General features: G+C 44.3%; 2 protein-coding genes across 3 annotated transcripts; both read right to left on the bottom strand.

Annotated features, from left to right (window-relative positions):
• Window positions 1–278: 278 nt before the first annotated feature.
• LOC119347938 (zinc finger BED domain-containing protein DAYSLEEPER-like) lies at window positions 279–3,517 on the bottom strand. 2 transcript variants are annotated; one of them, XR_005168601.1, is made up of 4 exons: window positions 3,144–3,517; window positions 785–2,875; window positions 635–700; window positions 279–552 (listed from the first exon to the last, which is right to left on the bottom strand). XR_005168601.1 is itself a non-coding variant. In XM_037616408.1 (3 exons), coding segments are annotated over exons 1-3 (672 nt in total). In that variant the 5' UTR covers window positions 1,389–1,591; the 3' UTR covers window positions 279–550. The 2 variants fall into 2 exon arrangements, 1 of the variants encoding a protein (XP_037472305.1); XM_037616408.1 differs by lacking the exon at window positions 3,144–3,517 and having other exon boundaries at window positions 785–1,591.
• A 2,555-nt stretch (window positions 3,518–6,072) lies between these two features.
• Window positions 6,073–8,959, bottom strand: LOC119347937. Its single transcript, XM_037616407.1, has one exon. It carries the CDS (start codon window positions 8,078–8,080, stop codon window positions 6,245–6,247), a length of 1,836 nt encoding a protein of 611 aa, XP_037472304.1. The 5' UTR covers window positions 8,081–8,959; the 3' UTR covers window positions 6,073–6,244.
• Between the last annotated feature and the right edge of the window lie 5,028 nt (window positions 8,960–13,987).

Raw genomic sequence — 13,987 nt, 5'->3', positions numbered from 1 at the left:
TCAGTATAGCAAAAAACAGAAGAAAACCAAGCTATACAGAACAAGATACTAATATTTGGACAACAAAACATACACCTATCACTTATCAGCAATTTGCAGTAGTAAACAGCAGCAAATCAACACTATTTTTGACAGCACAACATCATAGTTTACAGCAAAACAATAACAGAACAACATCCAAGTGTTCCAGTTTCAACAACAGCAAAACAACAACATTACATCACTATTTTTACAGCACAACAGCATAGTTTTATAGCAAAACAATAACAGAACCCCATATAAATGTTTCAGTTTCAACAACAGCAAAACAGCAGCATTACATTACAAGTTTTGACAACACAGCAGCATAGTGTTTGAGCAAAAGAATAGCAGAACCACATATAAATGTTTCAGTTTCAAGTCTTTCGACATCTAAACGTTCCAGTTACAACAAACACAAGTGCATGAATAATATTACAGTCCATAACCAAAATAAGACTAGTAGTTTGTTGGCTGCCATCTCGCCATGCCTTCTCTGAACCTTCTTCTCTTCTCATTGCTCTAGCAACAACTCTAGAGGATGGAATGAAGAGAAAGTTAGCGGTAGTATAAAGACAACTTGACAATTGACATGAACAAAGAATATAGATGTTACATTCTTCATCCGAAGATGAATCTTCATCATTATCTAGCGCAACCACTTCTGCCTTTCTCTTATTATCTACAACAATAGATTGGGTTAATTATCATTTGGAAGTAAAAGATACAAATAAGAATGTGAAACAAACAAGATTACAACACATACCTTCTTTTTTCTGCAGTTTGCAACGATACCAATCTTGCAAACACATTAGGGCCTCAACCGTCTTTGGTTTAAGTGAGTTTCGGTTCGGGGTTATAACCTTCTTACTCAAGCTGAAAGCGGATTCTGAAGCAACACTTGACACAGGAACTGCAAGGATATCACGTGCCATTCTTGCTAGTTGCGGATACCTAGCTGCGGACTTACTCCAGAAATCCAAGATATTGACATTTTCATTCAACCTCTTCGCAGGTTCAGCCAAATACAATTCCAATTTAGATCTCTCTTCATGTGAGCTCGTGCTTTCCACGTACTGACCATAGTCAGAAAAGGCACCAAGTCCACACGTGCTTGATGATGCACTAGTTGCTATGTTTTCATTGACATGTACACCACTACCATACTCATTAAATAAAGAAGTCATTGTAGTTTTAACAAGATTAATGCGCTGAAGGGCATCATCACCATCATATAGCTTGGAGTAGGCATATCCTAAAAACTTGAACTTAATGCAGGGATCAAGAACGGCAGCACAAGACAGAAATATGCTATAGTCAGACCAATATTTCATGAATTTCTCCCTCATAACTGCTAACATTGGAGCCATGTAACTATTTACTCCAGCACTAGCCTCTATAATAGCAGAATGAACAAGATAGACATTCACGAAGTACAAGTTGGCTGTTGGATACTTTGTTCTGAGAAAGTTGTAATTACCTCGAAAAAACCCTTCAAGAACTGATACATATGAGATACCTTGGCCCACTCTTCTTTGGATAGCCAAGAGTTGACCTTGAATATGCTGTCCCTCTCAGAATACCAATGCAGCACATCTCTAAAGTACAAACAGCACCCAAGCATAGTGTATGTTGAATTCCAACGGATGGGCATATCAGGTTTCAACCTTTTTGTTTCTTCCAGGTTGAAAATAGTTGTAGCAGTACTATAAAACTTATGCAGCCTATTGCTTGAAGCCTTTAGGTACATTATACCATCTCTAAGTTTGTCAACACACTTATCAATCAATGCCAAACCGGCTTGAACTACCAAGTTTAGTATGTGTGCATAACAACGAATTTGGAAGAATTTACCGGACAAAGGTAAAGCACCTTTTGCCAAGTGGGTACGCAAGCAAGCTATCATCCTATCATTATAGGCTGCATTATCCAGAGTGATGCACATCACTTTCTTATCAACCCTCCATTCACGGAAAGCTAGGTGGACCTCATCGGCAATAGATGCTCCATCATATGGTGGATCTATTTTTTTGAACCATACAATCCTTTTGTTTAGTTTCCAATCAGCATCTATGTAATGACAAGTAATGCAAATATAGCTATGCTTGGTGACTTCAGATTTCCAATTGTCGGATGTGAAACTAACTCTACCAGGGGCAGCAAGAATTATGTCCATCAGTTCCTTTTTCTGGCTAAGAAACATTGCCATTATCTCTCTTTTTATTGTGTGCCGACCAATAGACTTGAATTGTGGACAACAAGCAGACATCATTGTTCTAAATCCATCTTCTTCAACTGTTGTAAATGGATGAGCACCGGATACAAGATAAATAGAGACCGAAATTCTAGCAACTTGAGCATCAAATCTACCATTTTTAATGCAGCTATTCCATCATCATTTGTTTCAGATTTCAAGAAAAAATTATTCATTGTCGCGTGTTCAACCTTATACTTCTTTTCAGTGTGTCTAAGGAGATGAGATGTACCATTTGTCGATCTAGCCGACAGTTCTTTCTCACAATGGTTACATCTAGCTATCGTCATTTTATCACCATCTTTCGAGATCTTGGTGAAGTCAAGCCATACCTTTGACTTCAGTTTGGAAATAGTAGGTTGCGGCTGCGGCTGCGACTGCGGCTGCGCCCCTCCGGTAGTAGGATGTGCATGTTCTGTTGCGGCTCCACTTCCTTGAGCGGCTGGCTGCTTTCCCCTTACACGTTTCTGCCGAGTGCGAGGAGGATCCGCAGGTACAATAAACAATTGCATCCCATCGTCCTGCTCTTCTAATTCTTCGGGATGGTACTCTGGTTCATCACCCTCCGGTCCTTCTAGTCCTCCTGAATTCATCATGATCAAACTGTAGCATGTACACAGCAGTACAACAAAACACGTTATTCGTCATGATCAAACTGTAGCATGTACATAGCAGTACAACAGTACAACACCATATAAACAGCACAAATGTTCATCTCCAGTTCTGCACCATATAAACAGCATAAATTTTGCATGGATTTGATCCTGACCATTCTTCACAAGCAGTACGTCTACAACATTAAGCTATGCTTTAACATTCAGCTAACCCTAAAACAAAAAGAGCACAACTTTATCAACAGCAAAACGTATACCTTGGGGTGGGGGCTTGGAGTTGCAGGCTTGCTGGTTGCAGCCGACGGGGAGGAAGATATTTGCTGCGGCCGGCGGTTGTTGATGCGACGGTCGAGGACGGAGCAGGGTGGCTGCAGTTGAGGACGGAGTAGCGCGGCCGCAGTTGAGGACAGTGCAGCGCGGCCACGGTCCAGGACGACGTGCGCCGGCCGTAGTTGAGGACGGACCAGGGCGGCCGCGGTCGAGGACGAAGCGTGGCGGCCAAGGTCAAGGATGAAGGGGGCCGGCCGCGGTCGAGGACGAAGGGGGCCGGGCGTCGTCTGATGCGGGCGCGCTAGGGTTCTGTCGGCGCCGCCATGTCGCGCACGAGGAGATATGGGGACGGGGCATGGGATTTGGCAGTTAGGGTAAGCGAGGAGTGGGGAGGGGGCGAGATGCAGAGTCGGGGGGCTGAGGCGCTGGGCGGCTGGGCCGCTCTTGGGCTCTACTGCGGCCAGGCTGGGTGAGTTCAGATTGGGAGCTGCTCGGGCCGGGCCGGGCCGGGCCTAATTTCGGGCTACATATTGAGGCCCGAGCCCGGCCCGACTTGCTGTTCGGGCTGCATATTAAGGCCCAGGCCCGGCGCAGGGTACCAGTCAGACCTGGCCCGGCCCGGGAATTTCAGGCCGGGTCGGGTCGGGCCGTTCGGGCCGGGTTTCCCATGGCCAGGTATAGATGGGAGACATGAGCATTCTAAGGAACTGTGATTGAGCTCGGGAGTACATATCTAGTGGAAAAGCCATACATTCAATGAAAACATAGGAACCTGATCTTGTGTTTGTTAGAAATTTAGGGTTTGTGGTCTATCCCCTATTCCTCTGCGCTTATCCGTGGTGCCGCTCACAATTCGCATATATGAGGCTAGGGGGTAGGGACCTTCTTATACTGTCTTTCCAAAGAGTCCATCTCTTATATAGATAAGATTCCTAGTCGTTACAACTAGTTTTCGGGATAGAGTCCAGATCAAATTACCAACCACGATCATATTTGTCTGTTAACGGATTCTACCCGTTATGTCCCCGGAGCACGCGCTTGTGAGCAACGCGCCATAATAGAGTGTAAATTCATGTAATTACGCAGATCAACGTTAGGGCTGTAATCTAACTATACGATCTAGCTCCTTCCAATCATCAGTGTACCCAGGTAGTCTTTACGATATAAATAGTATTACCGTATTCCACTAATAGTTGACCAGGATCCTTAAGCATATAATACTTAAGTACATTCCAACAAGTGATAATTCCATGATAATCATGTAAAGTAATTCCATGCGTAAATACATGTATAATTCCATAATGAGGTATTCCGAATATTGACAATTCCAAGTAATTTGAATATAGCTGCAGGACACATAATTTCAACATCTCCCACTTGTCCAAAACGATCATTCAAATATTCGTAAACCCATAGACTTAACATGCTTGCCAAATACCACCTGACTAAGAGGCTTAGTCAAGGGACCAGCAATCATATTTACACTATGTTGAAAACGCACAAAAATACACGGTGATACTTCCCTTCAATATGTTTTCTTGTTGTGACACCTAAGATCACTAGAGACCTTTAGTTTCTACCTAATAATTCCAGCATAGCTGTCCTCGGTGCCTCGAGTATTATTTCCTCGAGTGTAATTTCACCTTTATAGGCACCTTGAGTATTTTGTTTCCTCAAGTGAAATTCCGCATCAATTATTTTCCATCACATAATATAATTAATTCCACATCGAGTCAAGTATAAGATAACCATGTTGAATAAATTTTCAAAACCACATAAATATCAAATCCAATCAGTAAATGAAGTTCTATAATTAACCATGTGTTGAAAGAAATTCCTGACTTCGGTCAGTGAACCTGCACCATATTAGTACTAAAAATAGTAATTGAATATGCGTATCTGGACTTATTTCTCATCTCGTAGATACAATAATAACTTCCTCAATGTGTTTACCTTTAATATAAATTTCAGAACAAGTGACAGGATGTGATGCACTTCCACAATCTTATATGATGTGTGAGATTTCCTTAGCTGCTCGTCTTTCCTTCCACTGCTTGAATGCATCATAAATTCCGAAAGCTAAGGTATGATTTTATAACAAAGATACAATAAATTGAAACACCATTATTATCCCTTTTGTTCTCAGGAGTTCAAACATAATTCCTCGCCGAGTTTGGTTCCAGGTACTTTAATAAGTTTGCAATTTTCCATAGGAATCGTTTTAAAACACCTATGTAGTTCCACTCCTAAAACATAGGAAGAGCTTCAAACGTTCCTTTCATATGAAAGTTAAAACATGACCAAGCTTTCACTTCTATCAATGTGACTTTATCATTGCAAAAAAAATTGTTAACGTATACAATAATAATGCAAAATATTTTACACTTACATTCGTAGATGACCACCTTGCTTCATTTAGAAAACCATATGACCTACTATTCCATTGATGCGAAGCTTGTTATAAGACAATACATTAATATACTCAATTAGCAAACCATGTCTTTAGTTCCTCTTCCTATATTCCAGGAGAGAGAGTTTCCACAAAGTATATTTTCCTTTGTGCAAAGAACCGAATAGCAAGAGTGACATTATAATATTCCAATGAGACAAATTTCCTCACAAATAAATAAAAACACTTACAAACAATGGGCTTGCGGTTGTTTGGTATGATAATAAGTTCCCAAATTATATAATTCCTCATTGAGCTTATTTCTTCCCGCATTTCTTCCACCCATAGTTCACAGTGATGAAAGATTCAAGCCTTCTTAGGAGTCTTCCTCTAATAGAGCGACTTTCCCCAAAAATCACATAACAATTATCCAGAGATTACATTCCAAGTTAATTCCTCCCACTTATCCTAAGCATGTCATAATAACATATTGTACTTATCTCACTTATCCTAAGCATGTCAGAAAAAATGTCAACAGAGTACTATCTGACGGGGTATATTATATATTCTAATTAATAAGAACATATTGTACTTGCCTTGTATGCTCTGCTATGTACTTACAATGGATTTGATTGCTGTGAAAAAGATGTAGCCACAGTTAAGCCTACTCATCTAGCCATGCATCCATCTTATTCTTACCTACTGTTTCAGTATGCCAACAGGGGCAGCAGGGGGTATTGTACTCGTACTCGTATCTGAATTGGTGTTGGTGTTGGTGTTGGTCACCCCACCATCTGAAGCGAAAACGCCTGCAAACCTCAGTGGCTGCTGCATCTGGACCCGGGAGCTACTGCTGGCATCTTCTTCTTGGTCGTCGCCGTCTCCGGGTCGGCGGCGAGACACCATCCTGTGCTGCACAATGTCGTAGGCGTCGGCGGTCCTGACCTCCTGGGCGAGGGAGCAGGGGCAGCAGAAGAGCCACTGGAAGCAGTCCGTCACGTCCGGCCTGCCGCAACAGAACCCACTGCCGGGGAGCCCAAACCTCCGGCGCATCTGGATCCTCCAGAACCCGCCGTACAGCAGGCCAAGGACGCAGAGCAGGGTGCCGCCAAGGCTGAGCGCCAGCCTGGCCGCCTCGTTGTCGATGTTGATGGCCGCCAGGGTGAAGATGAAGAAGGGCGCCAGGCACAGCAGGATGAAGGTCGCCGCGTGCACGTACGCGTTGCCGAACCCCAGACGCCCCGCGTTCCACCCGAACACGCAGCAGCTGCAGAACAGGGACAGGTACGCCAGCGAGATGTCCTCCCACAGGTCCGACACCAGCCCACCAGACCACTCCGGCGATAACATACCATCTTCTTCCGCGCCGACGGCGACGACAACAGCGGCCATTTCTAGTCCTTGTCGCTGCGGCGGAGAGGGGGAGAAGGAGTACCTCCTCTCCACGGTCTTGTGCTGGAGCCGCTGCCGCGAGCCCGAAGAAGAAGACTCCTGCTCCTCGTCGTCGGCGGCCTGGACCTCGTAGTCTTTGCCCAGGGGGCTGAGGTTGTTGTACATGCTGGCGACGGCGGGCGCGCAGATGGCGACTGACACGGTGAGGCCGACGCCCACGGGAGGCCGGCGGGTCCTGGAGAGCCCAAGGTTGAGGCCGCAGAGCGCGTACTGCGCCAAGCAGTTGAGGTGGAGCAGCAGGATCACAACCATCATGTGCCTCCTCTCGTTGGGCTTGACGGTGCCGCCCTTGCAGTAGACCTCCCGGAGCGCGGCCATGTCGCCGGCCCGCCACCGGCACAGCAGCGCCAGGTGGTAGAACCTTCTGGGATGGTTGTAGAGGCACATGAGGGTGAACAATGCATTCAATATCTGGTTGTTGACCTCGAACCACGTGTCCTTGTGCGACTTGGTCCGCAGGACGGCGTTGAGCATCCCGGTCATCACCATGAAGAGGATGGCGCCAGAGACGCCGACGGCGACGATCCACACGAAGAGCGCCATGTTCATGGGGTTCTTGATCCACTCCTTGGACTTATCCCACAGTGGTCCCCACTTGATCTTCCTCACGAACGGCACCGCTGCCGCCAAGCGTCGCCTTGTTCTGGACTGTCTTCTTCGTGGTGGGCGGGAAGAGTGTTCATGCTGCTGCTGCTGCTGCTGCTGCTGCTGCTGCTGCTGCTGCTGCTGCTGCTGCTGCGAAGAAGAAGAAGAAGAAGAAGAAGAAGAAGAAGAAGAAGAAGAAGAAGAAGAAGAAGAAGGGGAGCCATTGTTGGTATTGTAGTGTCTTTGGTCAGCAGCAGCGCCGAGCATGTGGTCGGTGGAGTAGCAGGGCGGCGAGCTTGGTGTTTGCAGGTGGTGCTGAAAGGAGTAATCCTCCTGGCCATTGGTCTTGTCACCCAGGACTTGTCTTTGAGTTTGTTGGGGTGAGTCGATGAAATAGATGGCTATGTGATGATCATTTTTTGCATCTGTGTTTGCAGGCTCCTCTTGGTGCATTATGTCAGCAGCAGGCCTCTTGTGAGTGCCACCACCTGCAACCATGTTTCGACAGACGGACGGGCAGACTTGGAGGATATATATGAAATAACAGGTGCCGTGTGATGCTCTGTTTGCAGTATCGCAACTGAAGATAACTTTTTTCACCCTCTGATTGAACCAGTAAGTATAATGTTGCTTCTTTTTCGTAGAGCTAGATGTTCAGATAAGGACTGGACGAAGACAAGAGTCTGAATGAAAGAAGAATGGGACTATATGATTGAAAGTTAAATCGGAAAGAAAAAAGAAGTTGAGTTTTAGCTTGTTGCAGATAGCCCAGGTCTAGCTTATACTATATATTCTTAAATAAAAGAAAAAGAAAAAAGGAAAGGAAAAGGCCCCTTGTTTAGAATGAATTGCATATGATGGATCGATCGATATTAAGTAGAGGGGGAAATCGCTCATATATGCATCAATCAAGCAATCAATCAAAGCAGTCAGTACATACTAGTGTAGCAAGTTTCCAAAGGAAGCTAGAGGAAATTAATTAAAAGGCAGCAGATGTGAATCAAATCAATCATTTAGACGATGGTACATACATACCTTGTTAGCTAGCCCTCCTAGGAGGCCTACTACTAATCGTACGTGCGTGCGGCGGCTAACTCAGAGTCCGAGAGACGGACAGATGGTTGGATTGCCCTCTCCTCTTTTGATTGTCTTTTTCTTTTTCTTTTGATTGTGAGAGAGAGAGAGAGAGAGAGAGAGAGAGAGAGAGAGAGAGAGAGAGAGAGAGAGAGATGACAAGTGAGGAGGAGGATGGATGGAGTTGAATTCTTGCTAGATAGGATTAAGAGATGGAGAGATTTGATTTGATTGAGGAGAAGCTTCAAGATAGTGCAGAGGAAGAAAGTAAAGCAGCAGCTCAAGAGAACCAACCGATGAGGAGCCAACTGATGAATGGAACAGGAAGAAGAAGAAGCAGAAGAAACAAAGATTGGGCCGGCGGATATTTTGTTGATTTGGCCTCTCGCCGCCACCAGGCACGCACGCACAACACAAGAGTATTAGTAAATTCTATAACATTTTGATTTCAATATTATTATACAAGAGATAGATACAAGGAACAAGAAAGAAAGAAAGAAAAGTCTCTGAGTTGTACAAGAGATCGATACAAGGAACAAGAAAGAAAGAAAGAAAAGTAGTAAGTTGTCTTCGTCAAGTGCCTGCTAAGGTCACACAAAACCAAATCAAAGAAAAAGAAAGGTCCATTCGTCCCTCCAGAGAGTTGGTCTAGAAAATTCAACCAACTAAAACCCGCCTTCCTTCCTTCCTTCCTTCCTTCCTTCCTTCACATGATTGACTTCTCTTTCCCTCCCGTATGTATGTATTGAATTCATGCTCCAGCTAATTGCTTCAAAAGTCCCAACTGATGGAGAGAGGCGGACAATATATCTCAACAGCATGGATGTTTGATTTCAGATTCAGATAGATAGATACTCCTCTTGGAGTGAAGTGCATCCTAGGTCCCCGAACTATTTCGAAGGTGTCATGTAGGTCCGCAAACTATGAAAAGTGTCATCTAGGTCCTCAAAAATCCTTGAACTGTAATAAGTGTGTATATATGTGACACCTCCGAAATAGTTCAAGGACCTACATGACACCTTTGAAATAGTTTGAGGACCAGGATGACACACATATTGCACTTTGAGGACATGGATGACGGTTTTCATACTTCGAGTACCTACATGACACCTCTGAAATAGTTCGAGGACCTATGACGCACTTCACTCCTCCTCTTGTACTGTATGAATTCCATCCATCTTCATACCTTGCTTGCTTGGTTTGCTTGTTCAACAACTCTGACTATTGTATCTGCATGTATGTATGTATGTATGTATGTATGTACTGAAAGAAAAAGAAAATCAAAGCTTCAAGTGCAAGGCAGCTGCACCTTGTTTATTCGTTTGTTTTCACCCCGTCAGTGATAGGCTGCTTGGTCTGTAGCAGTATATTCCAATCCAAATTTATCTTTCAGAATTATTCCTATTTTCACCACATATATATGCATCAACATTTCCTAGTCTTCCGGTGTGCACCAAGATCCGTGCGTGCTAATAGGTGTCTCACTTGGCCGAGGCATGAAAAACCTATTCACACCATCCCGATAAAATATCACTCGGGTTTATAAATCACATGACTACATATTTTTCTCTTACCTCTCATGTGAAAAGAGGGGGTAAGAGGGAGCATGTTAAAACTGCTCCTTTTATAATCTATCTGTTATTACACCTGTGCGGACTTTGGACAAGTGGTGTATGTGCTGATAAAAAAAAACAAGGAATGAACATAAGTTTGCTTGAACCACAGAGTTTCTCTGTCTCCCAAATGGGAAGATCACAAGTTAAAGAGAAAAAAGAAGATTGGGACTATATGATTGAAAGTTCATTCATACATCACAAGTACAAAATCGTAAGCAATGCACCACCAATCAATCAATGGCTAATTTGTTTCCTTGTCAAATGCATACACCATATATATATTATACCTTAATAAGTGAAAGGAAAATAAATTGATTTATAACATCATCATCATTTCCCTATACAAATATATCACACTTGTGCCTCAAGAACAAGCACTAATCCCTCAAGAACATGCCGCTGATCCAACATCCATTCTACTACTTGAGCTACTACTCCTTGCTCAAAAACTGCCCCATCGGACATGACGTGTATGGGAATGAATAAAATATGCTGTCTGCAGGATCCACGGGTAAGCACCCCAAATCCTCCATCTCAGACCTATCCAAACGGTACGACATCACCCGATTGAGTGGTGTGTGTAAGAAAATACTCTCTTCATTAGGATGAAACCCAAGTAGGGTGCATCTCTGTCCCGAGTGAATAATGTCATGATGTTCGCAAGAGAAATCCGCTAGAAGAGTGCCAAGGTTGATGTCACACTTCAACGGATGCGGCTAATCTGCACCCGAGCTCATATGCTCCCGCATGAACAGTAAAATCGAAAAAAATTCGAAAAAAATTCAAAAAATTCCAAACTTTTTTTGAGAGAAACATTGACAAAAGTTCTAAGTGCCTGCAAAAATTCGTCATGAAATCACATTTCTAGAAGGCGTGGCAAAAAAACAAAAATAGTACTTTGAAAAAGCTACTTTCAAACGCATTTTGAAGCACTGAATTTGTTTTTTTTTGCCACGCCTTACAGGAATGTGATTTCATGATGAATTTTTGCAGGCACTTAGAACTTTTGTCAATGTTTCTCTCAAAAAAAATTTGGAATTTTTTGAATTTTTTTCGATTTTACTGTTCATGCGGGTGCATATGAGCTCGGGTGCAGAATGGACTTTTCGCACTTCAACCTCCAGTTTATCTCATCACACACGTCGTCGAGGTCGAGGTGCCAGATCCCAAGTTCAAGGCCATCACAAGGACTAAGTAGCGCACAATATACGCCATTCTCTGATTTCTCTAAATAATGGTCTCCGATATACCTTCCACGAAAACCTTTCGGCAGCCTAATTACTTGATACGTGTCATTTGACATGTTTATCCTGCAAAAGATAAACCAGCCACCGTCAAAGCTAGACAAACAAAGGGCTAGCTACATCGAAATGTAACTAAATATTTAGGGATGCGAGTACCTCAGGATGAAATCATGCTGATGAACGTAGAGTGTCCCCCGCCAGTACGCGCTATAACATTGTGAGGATGGAAAAATGTCTAGCATATGGCAACAGTCCCCGCAGCCTCCCCTTGGCGAATAAAAGGCCTCTCCTCCCACCGCTTTGTCCTCGACGAAAAGACAAGCAAGACAAACGTCTATCTACTATGTGATCATCCATGCATGTAATCAGGCCACAGAAATGGAAGGTGCTTAACTAGAAAGACCTCGTAGTATGGTGACACGGCAGGATCAAACGCGAGATGCTGGTCATGGCAGTGCATGAATTCTCCATGAGTGAAGACGTCCTCCATGCCCGGCGTGCACATGGAGGGGGGAGGGGGCAGGCGCCTGTCGCCGCTGATATGGACGAATATGCCGCTGAGCGAGCGCGGCAGGAGGTCCACGAGCAACCGGCGGGTGTCAACGATGTCACGCCATGCTTTGCAAACACACCGGGACACGGCGAGGCTGGGCGGCGACATGGTCTGGAGGCGGCGCAGCACGTCGGCGGGTAGGCGCTGCGTGAGGTCCTCCGTGGACGACGGCGTCTCCAGCGACTGTGCCATGGTCGCTTTTTTGCTAGTACACAAGTTTGTTTGTGCTGTTCGATCTAGAACCGTTCGATTATATATTTATAAATAGTAGGGAGAGTCGGAGATACGTGTTGGAATCCGATTGGACCCCGTCGGAGGAGCAAGTAGTCCAGTTAGTTGAGCCGGTCCCAATCCCGCACGTGCTTCCCCAAGACCAAGTGGATGAACCAAATCGGGGTCCAAGTCCAACGCGTATGTAATGTACTCCCTCTGTAAACTAATATAAAAGTATTTAGACTACGTACCATCAGGAAGACGGACGAGATGCACAAGGCCACGATCAGGTTACGTTGCAGTTCATTCTAAAGGGGTCATTCGGTGGATCAAACCTTTTGTTGTTTGACGGGTTGGACAGTCAAATCAAACTCGTTATTCTTTTCTTCGGTGGCTATTGTAATAGTGTCTGAGGCAGGTGACGGACGTTGGTGTCAAGCTCAGATATGTTTTATTATTTTTTTAATTTTGTCATGTCAGTTTTTACGTGGCTTGTATTTTGTTTTTTTGATATGAATGAGATACATATTACCATGGAAAAAAATCAAACTAGTACTTGGATCGACTGACGGAGGTATGCCGGCCGCTGACTCTCTCCATCGTATTCACGCGTTTGCCAATTGGGCTGGACTGGACTGCAGTCAGTACGTATGGCCTGTAAGGCCCATGCCAAACCTGATACAAGATAAGAAAGGGATTCGGCCTCTACAATTTCCGACTAACCCGGCGTGCTCCTACTAATTTCCGTATCCTAGCCTAAACAACTAATTTCCAAAAAAAAAATTGCGTAGACAAAACTAATTTCCATATCCAAATATATCCTCCTCTTCAGCTATAAATATACGCCGTCATTTATTACCGTATATTGAATACCAAAATATATCCTCCTATTCATCTATGAATACACGCCATTATTTATTTCCGTATATACAAACACTACTACTAAAAGATATCCTCATCTCCAGCAATAAGTGCAGGTCGTTATTTACTTCCATGTATAGTATACAAATACTACTAAAAGATATCCTCATCTCCAGCTATAAATGCACGTCGTTATTTATTTCCATGTAGAGAATACCAAACAATATCCTCCTCTTCATCAGCTACAAATACACACACGAAACCTTCTCACCGAACACATTCTCAATCGCAAACAAATTTTCAGAAGCCACAAGAACTCAAGATGAGAATTCCATTCTTGATCCTCACCATCCTTGTTCTCTCTCTCCAGTGCAAGGCTTCCGTTGCCTCCCCGCTTGTAAGAGATAAGGAGACCAACATCCTCTTCTACTTCCACAACATCCATGCCGATAAGGATTCCTCCTCGGTCCTTGTTGCACAAAACGCCAATGCCACGGCCCATGCTCGTGGTATCGTGGCCTTTAGCTCTGTCTACGTGTTTGACAATGTGATCACTGAGGGGCCCTCGATCACGTCTAAGGTGCTTGGGAATGCACAGGGCATGTACGTCGGCACAGCAAAAGATGGGTACACGATTTTGATGGCCATCGATGTTGAGATCACAACTGGCCCATTCAATGGCAGCTCGTTTGTATTGTTCTCGAGAAACCCGTTGAGATCAACCAGGGAGCTCCCCGTCATCGGAGGTCGTGGTGTGTTCCGAATGGCCGAAGGGTACGGCATGCTCCGAACGGTGTGCGTTCACTGTCTCAACTCTGTGAACCCTGCCAGTGGAGATGTCATA

The sequence above is a fragment of the Triticum dicoccoides genome, unplaced genomic scaffold, assembly GCF_002162155.2.
Source record: "Triticum dicoccoides isolate Atlit2015 ecotype Zavitan unplaced genomic scaffold, WEW_v2.0 scaffold80259, whole genome shotgun sequence".
NCBI lineage: Eukaryota > Viridiplantae > Streptophyta > Magnoliopsida > Poales > Poaceae > Triticum > Triticum dicoccoides.
The sequence above is the reverse complement of the archived record's forward strand: the minus strand, read 5'-3'. Positions and strand labels throughout refer to the sequence as shown.

Excerpts from the sequence above, each read along its gene's own strand:
- LOC119347937 (XM_037616407.1), bottom strand. The coding sequence starts at position 8,080 with ATGGTTGCAGGTGGTGGCACTCACAAGAGGCCTGCTGCTGACATAATG.
- LOC119347938 (XM_037616408.1), bottom strand. The coding sequence starts at position 1,388 with ATGGCTCCAATGTTAGCAGTTATGAGGGAGAAATTCATGAAATATTGG. Across the intron at positions 701-784 it reads CAAACTGCAGAAAAAAGAAG|ATAATAAGAGAAAGGCAGAA; the intron begins GTATGTGTTGTA and ends CTATTGTTGTAG.